A 16,586-nucleotide genomic window follows, 5' to 3' on the forward strand; every position below is an offset into this window, starting at 1 on the left:
CATCCCCTCTACTCCCTGAAGAAAACCAATGCCCAAACTCTCTGTCCTTGTGAAGTGTTTTACAATCCTGACAAAGAATCTTGAATATGCTGCTCTGGACAATGAAAATATTTAAAATTTCAGACTTAATGATACAGAAAATATTTCTAACTTACAATGAAATACCCTGTAAGTGGAATTGAATGACCCGTACATTATTGGTAGTGTTTCTGGTTTTTAAACAAGTGGCAGACCAACGAAAGGTAAATGCCATGTTGTGCTTGTTTGATTATAAAGAATGAGAAATTTGTTTGGTAAATGTATTAGCTGATTTTGGAAATCTAATATTTGATTCTATGAGGCGCTGAATTGCTTCACAACGAGCATGTACACAGGGTAGTCTGCGCTGAGTGACAGCAAACACAATCCTTACAGACACTGTTTTACTTGGAATAACTTCAGCTTTAAGAAAATCAAAGAACATCTAATGTTGCTAAGTGACAGCAAAATATTTATCCGTTATTTAGAAAATCAAACCGGTTTATGCAATGAATAGTAAAGGACAACATATATTGTGTGCCACCCACATGCCGTATAGGACCATTCTTGTACACGATGAAGACCTGCATAATTCAGGAAAGTAACCACAGCTATCCATCCCTGTCTTAGTACTGAGATTCTCTAATACTATTTATTTAGTCTTCTTCCTCAGAAGAAAATCTCTCGAGTAATTCACTATAAATGAACGCTCTCCGTCTCTGCTCTGAAACACAAGTAATATTCTTGTTTGTGTAGGCAGGTACTGGAAGAGGAGGCAAGGTAGGGGAGAAGAGGGGGAAATGGAGTGAGAATTGCTGTTTATAACTGGCTATTTGCTTTGCAGGCTTATTCTCATCACTGATGTGAGATGAAGCTCATTAACAGCCAATGATGTGGCACAGGCTTTTCGTTTTTCTGGAAGGAGAGAATAATGATGGGTTCAGGCTAAGGCTCTGTGCCCTGCCCTTGACTCTCGCAGAGGAAGTGTGCTTGTGGCTTTCCCGAGTCCAGCCCTATGGATAAAGCCCTCCCCACCACCATGGGTGGTGGTGGTAATCTGGGGTTGCAGCAGGGTTGGTCAGGGACGAAGACTTGGGTGGCTCTTGAGTCTCGCTCGGCAGTAGAGTGAGAGTTGTTTCAAGTGTTGTTAGATGCTGTCCTGCCGTTTCTAAGGCTCATTTGGGAAGAGGAAAGCCTGCTGTGATGGGTTGACCAGTACCCCTGCACAGCTGAGCTGGGAGACCCTGCAGAGGAGGTGCAGGAAGGGGGTCCCTGAGCTCAACACCTTTGAGCACACTACTACGGTTGGAGGATTTGGGAAGGTGGGGAGACCAGGGAGATGGCAGTTAGATTGGCACTTAACCAGCTACCTTTCAAGGCAGAGTGAAATCATATGAAACAAAGTCTAAAAAAAAAAAATCAAAAAACATGTAAAACGCATACATGTTCCTTTTGTAGGCATGTGGAGCTTCAGTTGAAAACTTGGTTTGATGTGCAAGCGGATCTGTTAAATGTGGAGGGCCTTGAACACATGGTCTATTTGAATTGCTAGGAAATTATTGGTAGATGAATTTTTATTGTCCTGGCAGTGGTGTGTTAAATTGAGCATTGCTGTAAATGCGTTGACCTGTTGTATCGTCCAGGTTTGGTTGTGGCTGAGGGTATGGGCAAGTGGGATGAATTATCCTATAGCAAAACTCAATTCATGACATCAGAAAGTTAGTCCTTGGCATAATTTCTACTCTTTTTTTCCTTTTTTTTTCCTTGACAAAGAGCCTGGGAGGACAAGAAACAAAGTTATGTTCAAAGAAGCGTGTGAGAAGTTGGTTGGAAAAGGATTTATTTGTACTTTCATTTCTGTTCATTCAGGAGATGCAAATTTATCTCCTGACTGAAATGGAAGGGAGAGACAGCTGTTTGAGGGAACACTCATCAGGTTATTTCTTTTTCCACTCTGCTCTCAAAAAATACAGTTTTGGCTAAAATTGTCTAAAAGCAGCTGCTGCTGTGGAAGGCATTGGACAAAATGGCATGGTTTCGAAATAACAAAGCTGCTTATTTTTAGGAAGTGTTCAGGGACTTAAGTCATGTTTGGTGCTGCAGATCATATACGTTGCAGCTGAGAATTCGGGGCATGGCTCTTTGGTTGGCTCCTCCCTACCCCTTTCTTTTTGTAGTCTGCATAAGAAATATTTTATCTAGCTCTCTCTATAATTGCAGTCATCACCTCCTGCTATTTTCCTAAAATACCCATATGGTCTGAGAAAGGGTAATTTCACACTACAGTGTGGGAGTAGAGAAGAAGCAGTGCTGTTGCTTGCATGTCGTGGTTTAACCCCAGCCGGCAACTAAGCACCACACAGCCGCTCGCTCACTCCCCCTCGGTGGGATGGAGAGAGAATCGGAACGTGGGTTGAGATAGAGACATTTTGATAGGTAAAGCAAAAGCCACGCACGCAAGCAAAGCAAAACAAGGAATTCATTCACTCCTTCCCATCGGCAGGCAGGTGTTCAGCCATCTCCAGGAAAGCAGGGCTCCATCACGTGTAATGGTTACTTGGGAAGACAAACGCCATCACTCCAAATGTCCCCCCCTTCCTTCTTCTTCCCCCAGCTTTATATGCTGAGCATGATGTCATATGGTGTGGGATATCCCTTTGGTCAGTTGGGGTCAGCTGTCCCAGCTGTGCCCCCTCCCAACTTCTTGTGCACCCCCAGCCTACTCGCTGGTGGGGTGGGGTGAGAAGCAGAAAAGGCCTTGACTGAGTGTAATCACTGCTCAGCAGTAACTAAAACATCCCTGTGTTGTCAACACTGTTTCCAGCACAAATCCAAAACACAGCCCCATACTAGCTACTGTGAAGAACATTAACTCTATCCCAGCCAAAACCAGCACATTGTGTTAAGGTCAGGGGCTTAATGATATTTGCACAGATCCCAGCTCCAAGTGTGAAGATGTGCAACCTGCAGTTATTTCTTTGCTATATTTCTAAAATTGCCACAAGGTGGCAATGGTTCAGAATGTTATTCCTCCAGTACCAGCTCCTTGGCTGACTGCACTTGCCGGGAATAGGGTCAGCCACAGGCTGTGGTTGCAAGCCAGCATCCACTGTGCTCTGGGGCATGGGGGAGAGGCTGGTTGTGGCCAACACACAGGTCACATTTTAAGCTTTTTCATTTTAAAGGCCAAAATTTTGTAGGAGTCAGTTGTGCTGTGAGTTATGTCTTTGCCAGCTGCTGTGGCTGAGTATGTTTAGGGCAGTAGTGAGCTGCTCTGTGTATTTAGGCAGTGAGAAGCAGAAGAAAATGCTCATAAATCTGGCATCAGACTTTGCGAAGCTAGGGGTTTTATTTTTTTCCTTCTTTCTTTCAAAGAGAAGGTAGACAGTTATTACTGTTACAAATAAATAGATGCTTCATTTTTCCTTCAAAATATTGGAGTTTATTAATTAATGAAGTGAAACCTGTGACATTGGAACAACTCCCTAAACTGTCAGATCTGTTTGAAATGCAACTTCTTATAAAAATAAGAATTTAAACTCTGTGTAAGATCCATTTATTGAAATTGTTTAAAGGTATGAGTGGAGCTAAAACAGAAATGCCTCTAGGTTTTCATACCCAAGTTTCACTTTAGAAGGGAAAAAGCAGATCTTTAAATTAGTGCTGAAAGAGGGATATATTGGGATATATAAGACTTCTCTGAAACGTTAAATGCAAGGTGAGAATTTTTTTTAATAGGTAAGTGCTTGAGGCTCTTTTGATACCTTTGTATTACTCTGTAAATTACGAAAAGTTAAATTGCTACTGCAACTTGGAAAAAACTTCTTAATTTAATTAAATAGCTCTTTGAGAAGTTTATTCTGTCTTAAATATATGTTTTCATTCTTTGATAGTCTACTAAGGTTAGCAAATGTAAAATAAAAAATAAACATTACCTTTTGTGAAAGGCACAGGGATGGAAGGGAAGAGAAATTTTTACCTGTTGCGTGGCTACAACAAAGAAAAAGCAAAATTGAAGGCAGCTAATCTTGTTTTCCCTTAAAGTTGTCTTTACTTATCTTCAGTCATTCTGCAGAATGCAATCAAACCTGATATTCTGAGTCGCTGGAATTTAGTTATACATTTTCCCATGAAGCAGCAGTAGTTATTTATGAAGTATCACACAGAGTTACGACAAAAGATTTCAGACCCCTGAGAATGTGAAATCCAAACAAGCAATACAAAACTGAAGCAGGTTGATGGAAAGCAATAGAATCAGTGAGGCTTTGCTGCACGGTTCAGGTGATATTCAGAGTTCGGTTTACATTTGGGGGTACGTGTAGTAATGTCAGTTTTGATTTTTATTTTAATTTTGCTGTTCATGGTTCTTTCTGTTAGAATTAAAATGTGCACACAGAGGCACTGACAGTAAAGATGTCAAGTAGTGAGGGACTGAAAGCAAAGGTCTGACGTATATGGGTCTTGCACAGAGGAAAGGAGGAAAGGGCACGTGCAGTGGAAAGGTAATCCTACTGCAGAAGGATTTTGAGCTCCTTTATGTGAACTCCTACTAGAGGGAATGTGGCCAGGCTTATTGCCCTTAAATTTAAGCATTTCACTTGGGATTCTGGTTGTGCACGATGTCCTCATCTCTTGTTCCTTGTTAACCAAGATGCACAACTTCAAAGGTAGCCCAGACTTGGACAGGTTGAGCTGTTTGGCAGTGTCCAAGAGTTAATGTCCTGTACAGACGCCTGTTGCTCTGCATTTGCTATTATGGCATTCTAATGCAATTAGACTTCCCTTTTTTCTCCGCATTTCTAAGCTACTACTTTTACTGTTAGTTTTGTTTTGTTTCATTTTTAAAGGCACTTGGCTGCAAATTGAAGAGTGTTAATGAATCCATTAAAAATTACCAACATAAGAAAAAAAAATGAGTGGGAATTCACTTTACACTCAATATCCTGGGGGGAAAAAAAAAAAAACAACAGAGGAAATTATGCTACAGCAGACTACTATAAATTATTCTGTATCTTGGCAGTTAACACAATGGTGTCTCTATGTGACAGTACTTGAGACCTGTAAAATACACTTCACATCACCCTCAGTGCAAGGTGTAGCTTTTCATATTTTCCATTGGAATTATTACTATTTTTTAGTTTTGCAGGACAACTTTATTCCCCTAGACATCCAGATTTTGCACTAGAACATAAGTAATTTAAGAAATGTACAGTAATCCTAAAATGCCACTCAACCCTTCCAATTACTTACTACCTGAAGTAGTGAATATGAAAGCCATACATAAATATTTTAAAGGCATTTCAGTTTGCTGAACTATGATGGTTAGAAATTAGGAAGTCAGAATTAAATTTATATTTCATTGCCTTATTCATAATGTTTTTGTTTGATATGTGGGTAATAGACAAGCAAATCACCTGAAGAATGAAGTCTGCAAGCATGAAAACACATTTCCATAATTGCCTTGGCAGGAAGCCTGCATGTTCTTGTGGCAGAGCTGTGAATATTCCATGGGATGAAGGAGCTGCTTGCACAGCAGTGGTGCACCGTCTGCGGGAGCGCTCGGCTTTTTTTTTTAAGTTCGCTACGAGAACAAGTGTGTGCTGAAAAAACCTGCAGACCATCCTTAATGATACGCATTTTCCAGTATCTCAGCTTGTCTAATATCTTTAGAAAATGAGAAAAGAATAAGGGGAATCAAATAAAGGGAAAGACCTGTCCTGCATATCTGGGAATAAAGTTTGATTACTGTTAGAAGCAGCTAACCTTTGTGGTGCAGATTCTGTGCAAGGAATGGATGTCTGGCAGACAGGTGGAAAGATGCCATTTTTGGTGTATGTGCAGACATGATACAAATACTTCTCTCCCATTGATTTTTAACTAGCAGTGGTACAGGCTGGCAACGTGTCAGTGTTGGGCTGCTGCTGTCAAGAGCTCATGCAGGAAATTTTTCCAAGTCACAGCAACCTCTGCTGAAGTTCGCTTGCCTCAGCAGGAGGCCTTTTCTTCTGTAGGGGTTTCTTGGGTCTTGTTCTGTACTGCTAATCATTTCGTTAAGATGAGGAACAGAATTACTGTGTATTTTTAACTAGCTTGGATTTCTTTCAAACGCATAGTTCTTTGGCTTTGCATTGCTAATGCCTACATTTCGCCATTTTTCAGAGGACTTCTCATATCAAGTATTTAGATGGCATCTGTACTATTGTTTTCTGTGAAAACAGAACAGCTTTCAGGTTTGCATTCGATTTGGAGAGAGTTTTGCAGTAAATTGCTACTTGTTTCACAGAAGCACATGACTCGACAAACTTAGCAAACTTTATGTAGGATGAAAATCCTCCCTTGATATGAAGGAAATAGAGATTGTCCAAGGTAGGCACATTATTAGGATAACAGTGATTTTGCTAATCTTGTAACAGTGTTGTAGCTTAAATGGCTTCAAAGTGTCAACACTAGAGACCTGAAAGCCTAAGGTCACCATACTTACTGTAGATGCCAAAAAGTTCTTCTGTGAGAAACGATGACGTGATCGGGGTAATGTTATTTGTTGCAGGTTAGCCATTACAAATATAACTTTCTACCCTCTGGAAAAATATTTTCAATTTCTGGCTATACATTTATTTATTTGTTTGTTTTTAACTAAGCGAAATACAGGAAGGATGAAAAAACTTTTCTATCTGTTGTGTTTGAATTTTTGTAATGTTAAATTTAAAGTTCAGGAATACTCACTGGAATAAAGGCTTTATATTAGTTTTAAAGTTCTGGGAAAGCAAACCAACTATTTTTAACTGTTGCTTTGTTATATTAGTATGTATGAAAACCTTTCAGATTTTGCCTTTTCCATAACATTAAACTTTGATAAAAAGGAGTTGATTTCAAGGTTTAATCATGTAATGTTCTCTACCAAGAGTTTGTTTTCAAAATGCACTCAATTTTGATATGAAATCCACCAAATGTAGTTTGGTATCAGTCTTGGAGCCTTGTGGCTGCTGTTCCCCAAGATTAGTTGTTTCACGTCATTCATAGTGGTATAACATCAGTGGCTATAAGTTCATTTTTTTCATAGGGAGCATGTTTCATCCATTTTCTTCACAGTGAGCATGCTTATTAAAACATGCCAATGGTAGCACCTAGATTAGTCCAAAAAATGGAGACATCTCAGTTGTTTTTCACTTATTTGAAGGCTGAAAAAAATCAAAATATTTGAAGACTGGAGCTAAGAGCTAAATTTTATTAGCTGGTGCTGCGCCATGGGGAATGTCAGCCAGTTTATTCAGCATATACATAAAATACTGCTCAGAAGAAGTACCCATGCAGACTTACCTGTAGCATCCTGAGGACACAAGGGAAAGATTAGAGGCTTAGTTGCATGCTGAGTGCGTGCATGACTTGCTGCAGCAACCTGGCTTGCCCAGGTGGGACTCTGAAGAGCTGCAGCTCACTAGGGAGCCAGCTGGCCAGGGAGCCTCTGCCTTTTCTTCCCTGTTCACATATTCCAAGTGTGTATAGTGCTGCATATTTTTACTTCGAGACTAACTGTATTTATTATTGTTCTCTCCTTTCTCCTTTTTTTCTTGCATAGCTCAATAAGCAACAGCTACAGATGCTGAAGGAACGTTTCCAGGCCTTTTTGAATGGGGAGACGCAAATCGTAGCAGATGAAGCATTTTGCAATGCTGTGCGAAGTTACTACGAGGTAAGTTATGTACTTTGTTTTCTGTATTGTTTAAAAAGTTCATAGGATCTCTTTTAATGCAGATACAAGGAAATAAATTTTAAGTTTCAAAGGCTGTGAACTTCCAAGCCTTCTAGAAACAGCTTCCTCCTACTCCAGCTTTGCCGTTTTAAAAGTTGAAATCCACTGCCTGGGCACAAGGGATAAACTGAACTGAAAAATACTCACCCTTTTTGAAGAAGGAAAAAAAAAAAAAGACTAAAGGAAAAACCCCTGGTGTTAAAAATCTTTCTGGCAGCATTTGATACAACTAGGTACCGCTATCTTTGTCTCCATATGTCTAAGTTAGCACTTTTAATCAGTGCTTCAGTTGTAAGTTACCATCTTGAGAAATACGTCTTTTGATTTTTAGTTACCATGTAGAGTTTTTTAGAGGGGAACCGCCTGTTCCCTTCTTTCCACACCTCTGGGCCAGCTCTCACATTCTGCTGTGACCTTCCAGGCATGTTCAGTGGCTACGGCCACCAGTGCAGATCTTTAGATGTGGTTTTAATTGCCTAAGGGACAGGTCCCATTCCAAACTAAGAGGACAATCACTGTCCTTTTTGTAACATCAGCAGCACACGGCTAGACAATTTATTACTTACTCTTAGCAAACGGTATTGCGAATTCATTTTGTCTCATCTAACTTCAAACTTGCTCAATGAATCACAAGGGCTGTATGTTAAACTTCTATTTCTTTTGAAGGGTCTTTCTCCATATTTCACTCTACCGCATCTTTTTCCAAATTTTTAGCTTTATTTTTTATATATTATTTGTCCTTTTTCTCTGTCAGCTATTCTTTGTTAGTGAATGAAACTTTTCTTCATGGAGAAGATGTGACATGTCCTAGCTTGGTTTTATCGACATTAAATTATGTTGCACAAAAAAAGAAGAGATGGGGCAGACAAATGGTTTCCTTGTTGTACAGAAATGTGAGAACTCAGTGCGAGTTCCTCCAAATCACAGTCTGATTAGTACTGCGGCAGTTCAAATGAAGGAAATCTCATAAAAACGTTTGTGAAAGGTTGCGGGTGGGGCTAACTTAGTTTACAAGTGTCCTGGTTTCAGCTGGGATAGAGTTAATTTCCTTCCTAGTAGCTGGTACAGTGCTGTGTTTTGGATTTAGGGTGAGAACAATGTTGATAACACACCAATGTTTTAGTTGTTGCTAAGTAGTGCTTACACTGGTCAAGGACTTTTCAGCTTCCCATGCTCTACCAACTGAGAAGGCTGGAGGTGCACAAGAAGCTGGGAGGGGGCACAGCCAGGACAGCTGACGCAAACTGGCCAAAGGGATATTCCATACCATGTGACGTCATGCTCAGTACATAAACTGGGGAAAGCTGGCCGGGGGGGCCGCTGCTCGGGGACTGGCTGGGCATCGGTCGGCAGGTGGTGAGCAATTGCACTGTGCATCACTTGCTTTGTATATTGTATTATTATTATTATTATTATTATTATTATTATTATTATTATTATTATTATTATTATTATTATTATTATTATTTCAATTATTAAACTGTTCTTATCTCAACCCATGAGTTTTCTCACTTTTACTCTTCCGATTCTCTTCCCCATCCCACCGGGGGTGGGGAGAGTGAGCGAGCGGCTGTGTGGTGCTCAGTTGCTGGCTGAGGTTAAACCATGACAACAAGTCTGCAGGTGAAACAAGAGAATATGAACATTCACGAGGCACTACGTAGGGGTGCGAGAACAGTACAGAAGTTGTTAGAAAGTAATCCTTTTTTCTGTATAACTAAGGAAGAAGTTAAGACTGGGAGGAAGGACAGTTTGGAAGATGGTGCAGGGCAAGGCTGAGCTAGTTAGCTTCCCAGCAGTAGGTTTCAGAGGAGTGGGATGTCTCAAGATGCTGAACATGGAGTAGAATTGAAAAGGACATAATGTTTATGGTTCTTTCTTTCAGCAAGCTGTGTAAGAAGCTTGATGTGTTAGAGGAAGTAGCCTGCCCTTTGGAAAGGATGTGATAGTGAATAAAAATGATTTTAAAATAAATGCCTAAACAGTAACTGTCCTGTTAAGATTTACTTTGTGTCTCTTGTTAATGAGATATTTTTGGACGAGTCGAGAACTATGTTTTTCAGCATATCTGCTGTTGCAATGAAGGGCTACACTTAATAATCTAAGATAGCCCTATAAAATGGAAGACTCATTCTCCAGGTATTTTCAGCCTTTCACCACTTTGAATTAAGTGTACAAATGTTCTAGCTGTCCAGTTTCAAACAGAGGATTCCAAAGATCTTGGCATCACTGTCAAGGCTATAATGACACCATGGGCTAGTGGGATCTTCATCCCATATTAATACACCATGAGCTCATCTACCAGCTGTAATTTGGTTCTTCAGTCTTTTTTTTGTTTATTCCACCCCCCCAGTTCCATTTTCCATTCTTTCCAGAGATTTCCTTCCAGGCTTGCACAACGTTTTCCAGCTGTGCTGTTTCAGTCAGCATTTGCTAGTCATATGTAATTTCTTTTTAGGATTGGTGTAGATAGTTACCAGTATGCAGTATTAGATTTAATGAACATTGGAATGGTGGAATCCATCTGGAGACTTAGTTCAAGCTACTGCTCCTCTTCAATGCATTTTAATCAAATTTTATGTATCTTACCACATATTCTCATATCATCACTTAATGTGTCTCTTGTGCCTTTTTCATGTGCTTCGTTACCCGTTTGTTGAAAATATTAATCTCGGGCGTTTTTTGTGTGTTCTGTTGCTGCTGTGCTCTGATGATTTCTCATCTCTGTCTTCCACATATGATCCAGCACACCTCCTGTTCGATGTTGTTAGTAGTTTGAATTACGGACATCTTGCTTGTTTCTGTCATACAGCATCTCATAAGCTTCAATGTTAATTTCCTTATACTTTAGTTGCTGAGCTACAGTTCAATTTTATCTGACATGGAAGGAAACAAATACGTGGTCTGCACAGTAATTATTTAACTCTGAAAATTATTAATTTCCCTTTAATCCTATGCAGTAGTTATGGTTTGAGACTTATTACAATATTGGTTGCAAAGCCAGGCTTTTCTCATTACTGTAGTTGATTTTCCACACGCAACTCTTTAACTCTGAATGTGAAACAGAAGGTTTGTTTTGGACATGTGACTTAAATCCTGTATCACTAGGTGCAGGTGTTTTGAGTCACTAAATTTGTCTATAATTACTGGGTTTGTTCAGAATTTGTCCTCTTAAGAATCTAAGAGTAATTTCCTAGGATTTAGAAACTTATAGCTCAGCCTTTGACTTACTTTTATAGAAATATTTGCTGAAAGAGTAATCTGTTTACTAAATAAATAAATATGAATTTCACTGTGTAAGAGAGTCATGCTCCTGTGTCAGGACTACTTGGGAAGGTTTACACTGGTCAGTTTTGTTGCCTTATCCTCCAGCATTATGTCTTTTCTAATGCTGCTGCGGTTTTTAAGACTTTCTATTAATGTTCTGGCATTGTTTCTCCTTTATCTTAAAAATCTAATAGGAAAACAGTTCATAGGAAAAGTTGCATAAACTCTTCTTTAATTCTCCAGAAATCATTATTTTAGTATTCTGCATAATATCCCCCTAGCATCCCACCACACTTCCTGAAAGTATCACTGAAATTTAGCATGATTCATTTTTGTATACATATAATTAAGATTGCCTCGAGGAATTATTTCCTCTTCCATCCCAGTTTTAGAGAAGGTATGGAAATGTTTACAGTTCTCTTTCTGTAATCATTCTCTCAGAACTAACACAGGATTTTTTTTGTGGAAAATTCCATTACAGACGTTGAGCCAGATTCTAATTGGTAGAACATCAGATGTTGGTGATGCGTTTTGGATAAAGAGAAAAATTCAATCACATGGCAATTTATTATGAGTAATTATATTGGACACACTGCTAAGTGTAAAATTAAGTGAGAAAGTGACTTATGAAATAAAGTCTTTCTTTGCATAATTCAACTCAGTTTTTTAAAGTTATTAGTAAAATAGTAGATAATCTTTCATTTATCAATTCTTGCATGCTCTTTCATGGAGATTGGGAAATGCTCTTGTGCAGATCCCTAAGAGGTTCATTTGCCACCTTTAATATACATACCTTTAATAGGTATATATATAACTTGGGCTAAACTCACAGTACTAATTCTTTAGTCTTGAATGTATGCAGTCTTGGATGTGAATAAAATGGGTGCAAAGAACTGTAATGAACATTTGAAGTACTCTAAAAATGTTTTCAGTATGTAATGATTGCAAGTTCTCAGGTTTTCAACTCTGCTTAAAGCATTGTGCAGCTGCAAGAAATCTTATGTACTGGTGTTTTTCCTGTTTTTCTTGCTGCTTCATTTTAAATATGTGGTTCTAAGCCATAATTACTGCATGCTGCTTAAATCTGAATGTTAAATGTAGGATCTGTGGCAGTTAGCATTATGAGGGGTTTACAGAATTTAAAATCAGACTTAGTTTGACTGTACCTGTTTGCCTGTGATACAGAGATCATATTTAAATTAATTTCTATTTAAATTCAGGTGTTGTAGTCCTTGGCAAATTAAATTGTTGTCTGCCACAGTCAGGCAATAGGAAAGAACTGAGGTATGGCCAATAGCAAAAATTGGTGTGGCAGGAGATTCACGTACAAACCTAGCTAAAACCAGGCACTGCCTGGCTGGGGGGAGGGTTTAAAAAAAGTGAACTAGAAGTAGAAAAAAACCAAAAGCAACAATAAGAAAGAGCAGATGTCCCATGTTGTAGAATCATAGAATGGTTTGGGTTGGAAGGGACCTTAAAGATCATCTAGTCCAACCCACCTGCCATGGGCAGGGACATATTTCACTAGATCAAGTTGCTCAAAGCTCCGTCGAACTTGACTTTGAACACTTCCAATGATCATAGAATCATAGAAACATTAAGGTTGGAAAAGACCTCTAAGATCATCAAGTCCAACCGTCGTCCCAACTCCACCATGCCCACTAAACCATGTCCCTAAGCGCCTCATCTACACGTCTTTTAAATACTTCCAGGGATGGGGACTCAACCACTTCCCTGGGCAGCCTGTTCCAATGTTTCACCACTCTTTCAGTAAAGAAATTTTTCCTCATGTCCAATCTAAACCTCCCCTGGCGCAACTTGAGGCCATTTCATCTTGTCCTATCGCTAGTTACTTGGGAGAAGAGACTGACACCCACCTCGCTACAACCTCCTTTCAGGTAGTTGTAGAGAGTGATGAGGTCTCCCGTCAGCCTCCTTTTCTCCAGGCTAAACAACCCCAGTTCCCTCAGCCGCTCCTCAGAAGACTTGTTCTCCAGACCCCTCACCAGCCTCGTTGCCCTTCTCTGGACACGCTCCAGCACCTCGACGTCCTTCTTGTAGTGAGGGGCCCAAAACTGAACACAGTATTCGAGCCTGTGCGGCCTCACCAGTGCCGAGTACAGGGGGATGATCACTTCCCTACTCCTGCTGGCCACACGATTTCTGATACAGGCCAGGATGCCATTGGCCTTCTTGGCCGCCTGGGCACACTGCCGGCTCATGTTCAGCCAGCTGTCAACCAGCACCCCCAGGTCCTTTTCCGACAGGCAGCTTTCCAGCCACTCTTCCCCAAGCCTGTAGCGTTGCATGGGATTGTTGTGGCCCAAGTGCAGGACCCGGCACTTGGCCTTGTTGAATCTCATACAGTTGGCCTCGGCCCATCGATCCAGCCTGTCCAGGGCCCTCCTACCCTCGAGCAGATCAACACTCCCACCCAACTTGGTGTCGTCTGCAAACTTACTGAGGGTGCACTCGATCCCCTCATCCAGATCATCGATAAAGATATTGAACAAGACCGGCCCCAGTACTGAGCCCTGGGGAACACCGCTTGTGACCGGCTGCCAACTGGATTGAACTCCATTCACTACAACTCTCTGGGCCCGGACGTCCAGCCAGTTTTTGACCCAGCGCAGAGTACACCTGTCTAAGCCGTGAGCCGCCAGCTTCTCTCGGAGAATGCTGTGGGAGACGGTGTCAAAGGCCTTGCTGAAGTCCAGGTAGACCACATCCACAGCCTTTCCCTCATCCACTGGGCGGGTCACCTGGTCATAGAAGGAGATCAGGTTGGTCAAGCAGGACCTGCCTCTCATGAACCCGTGCTGGCTGGCCTGATGCCCTGGTTGTCCCGCTCATGCCTTGTGAGCGCCCTCAAGATGAACCGCTCCATAATCTTCCCTGGCACCGAGGTCAGGCTGACAGGCCTGTAGTTCCCCGCATCCTCCTTCCGGCCCTTCTTGTGGATGGGCGTCACATTGGCAAGCCTCCAGTCGTCCGGGACCTCCCCCGTTAACCAGGACTGCTGATAAATGATGGAGACTGGCTTGGTGAGCTCCTCCACCAGCTCCCTCAGCACTCTCGGGTGGATCCCATCCGGCCCCATAGACTTGTGAGCGTCCAGGTGGCGTAGCAGGTCGTTGACTGCTTCCTCTTGGATTATGGGGGGTTCATCCTGCTCGCCGTCCCTGTCTTCCATCTCAGGGAGCTGAATACCCTGAGGATAACTGGTCTGCCTGTTAAAGACTGAGGCAAAGAAGGCATTGACTACCTCAGCCTTTTCCTCATCCTCGGTGACAATGTTCCCCCCCACATCCAATAAAGGATGGAGATTCTCCTTGGCTCTCTTCTTGTCATTAATATATCTGTAAAAACATTTTTTGTTGTCTCTAACGACAGCGGCCAGATTGTGTTCTAGCTGGGCTTTTGCCTTTCTCATTTCCTCTCTGCATGACCTAACGAGATCCCTGTACTCTTCTTGAGTCACCTGCCCCTTCTTCCACAAGTGGTAAACCCTCCTTTTTTTCCTGAGTCCCAGCAAAAGCTCCCCGTTCAGCCAGGCCGGTCGTCTTCCCTGCCCGTTCTTCTTGTGGCGTATGGGGACAGCCTGCTCCTGCACCTTTAAGACTTCTTTCTTGAAGAACCTCCAGCCTTCCTGGACCCCTTTGCCCTTCAGGACTGTCTCCCAACGATAGAGCATCCACAACTTCTCTGGACAACCTGTTCCAGTGACTCACCACCCTTATAAAAATTTCTTCCTTATGTCCAATCCAGGTCTACCATCTACAGCTTTCTAAATGGTAAGAGAAGCCCCTTCCCTTCCCTCTGCACAGTAGGGGTAGGTGACATCTTTCAGCCTCTGCAGTAAGTAGAGCAAGTGTCCTACAAATACCTTTCTCATTCAGTACCAAATCCTGAACTGCCAGCGCAAGCCCTTGTGGGTAACGTGTTGGCAAGGGGGGAGTGGGACGTGAATCCTGGCTGCATGTTGCTGGTTAGACGTGCACCGGTGTCTGTAGGCACACCTCTCCTAAACCTGACTGGGCTGCTTTGGTCAATCTTTGCTCGTGTAGCCTGCCTTCCCTTCCCTGGGCTGCGGATGATGTGCGGAAAGGACTCCTTGTGGGGTTTGGCAGCTGGTTGAGGTCATCATGGTGCAAGGCAAAGGTGGCCAACCCCAGTCTTGGGCATATTCAGAGGGGTTGATATTGGGCTGTTAAGGAGTTTGAAAGTTCTACAGAAACTGAGAATGAAAGAAAATTATATATAAAATAAACCTGTAAACATCTGCCAGTGTAGATGTACCTGTGATAATATCACTGTTTCATTGTTTTGATCAGATCTGTGTGAGCATTTACAGGCATCTTGAAAATGTTTTCCTTCCCTTAACACAGAGTAACTGTTTGGCCCATGGGGGAAGCACGCACTGGTGTGACAAAATCATTGATTATTTCTTGCACTATCTCTAAGGATATAGAGAAGGATGAATTGTGTTTATTGGAGCTTTTTTATATGAAGACATTCAGATGTTGGGTTAGTCTGAAAAAAGTTGAGGTGTTTCTCTAAAAGGAGGAGTGAAGCAATGATGCTATTTCTGCCCATAATTATGGAAAACTTAGTCTGAAGGTTTTTTGCACCGAAGTGAGGGGCAAAAGGGTCTCACTGATGAAATTGCAGAAAGGAACTAGCTTTCTGGACTAAGTGGTATTTTGGTTGCTTTTACAGCTTGATTTTTAATATCAGCTGTTTTAGGTACACAGTTTTTATTCAAGGCTACAAAAGGCATAGTTGATCCTGATGAATATTTCAGGGATGAAGATGACCTGTAAAGGAACTAAAAAGCATTCATTAGAATCAAAACACAGTACACACAAAATAAATAGTAATTAAATGTTGGAATGTTCTGTTTTGATATTATCGAGGCAAAATAATGGAATCAGTAGATTAAACATTTATTTAAATACATTAGGATAATAATTGTAGAAGCTAGCTGGGTTTCAGGGCTTTCACTGGTTTCTGCTTTCATTTGTTTTTCTCAAAAGTCATAATTGGCATACGTATGTATTACAGAATATGGGCTTTTTGTCCTGTTCACATCCTCTTAAAAAACCTGAATACCAGGCCAACTTGGGATTTATTGTTGATACAGTCTCATTTGGAGAAGCTGTTTCAACAGGATGTTTTCATAGAATCATAGAATCATTGAGGTTGGAAAAGACCTCTAAGATCATCGAGTCCAGCCATCGACCCAACACCACCATGCCCACTAAACCATGTCCCTAAGTGCCTCGTCTACTCGTCTTTTAAATACCTCCAGGGATGGGGACTCAACCACTTCCCTGGGCAGCCTGTTCCAATGTTTCACCACTCTTTCAGTAAAGAAATTTTTCCTCACGTCCAATCTAAACCTCCCCTGGCGCAACTTGAGGCCATTTCCTCTCGTCCTATCGCTTGTTACTTGGGAGAAGAGGCCAACACCCACCTCGCTACAACCTCCTTTCAGGTAGTTGTAGAGAGTGATGAGGTCTCCCCTCAGCCTCCTTTTCTCCAGGCTAAA

At 41.5% G+C, this 16,586-nt stretch overlaps 1 protein-coding gene across 11 annotated transcripts in view; it reads left to right on the forward strand.

Annotated features, from left to right (window-relative positions):
- CADPS2 (calcium dependent secretion activator 2) overlaps positions 1-16,586 on the forward strand; it is a 340,428-nt gene that overhangs the window by 65,384 nt on the left and 258,458 nt on the right. For all 11 annotated transcript variants that reach the window (XM_076329917.1, XM_076329928.1, XM_076329958.1 and 8 more), the window contains exon 2: positions 7,595-7,708. In XM_076329917.1, coding sequence (XP_076186032.1) covers positions 7,595-7,708 — 114 coding nt within the window. The remainder of the gene's footprint in view (positions 1-7,594; positions 7,709-16,586) is intronic.

The sequence above is a fragment of the Aptenodytes patagonicus genome, chromosome 1 (assembly GCF_965638725.1).
Source record: "Aptenodytes patagonicus chromosome 1, bAptPat1.pri.cur, whole genome shotgun sequence".
In the NCBI taxonomy this organism is placed as follows: domain Eukaryota; kingdom Metazoa; phylum Chordata; class Aves; order Sphenisciformes; family Spheniscidae; genus Aptenodytes; species Aptenodytes patagonicus.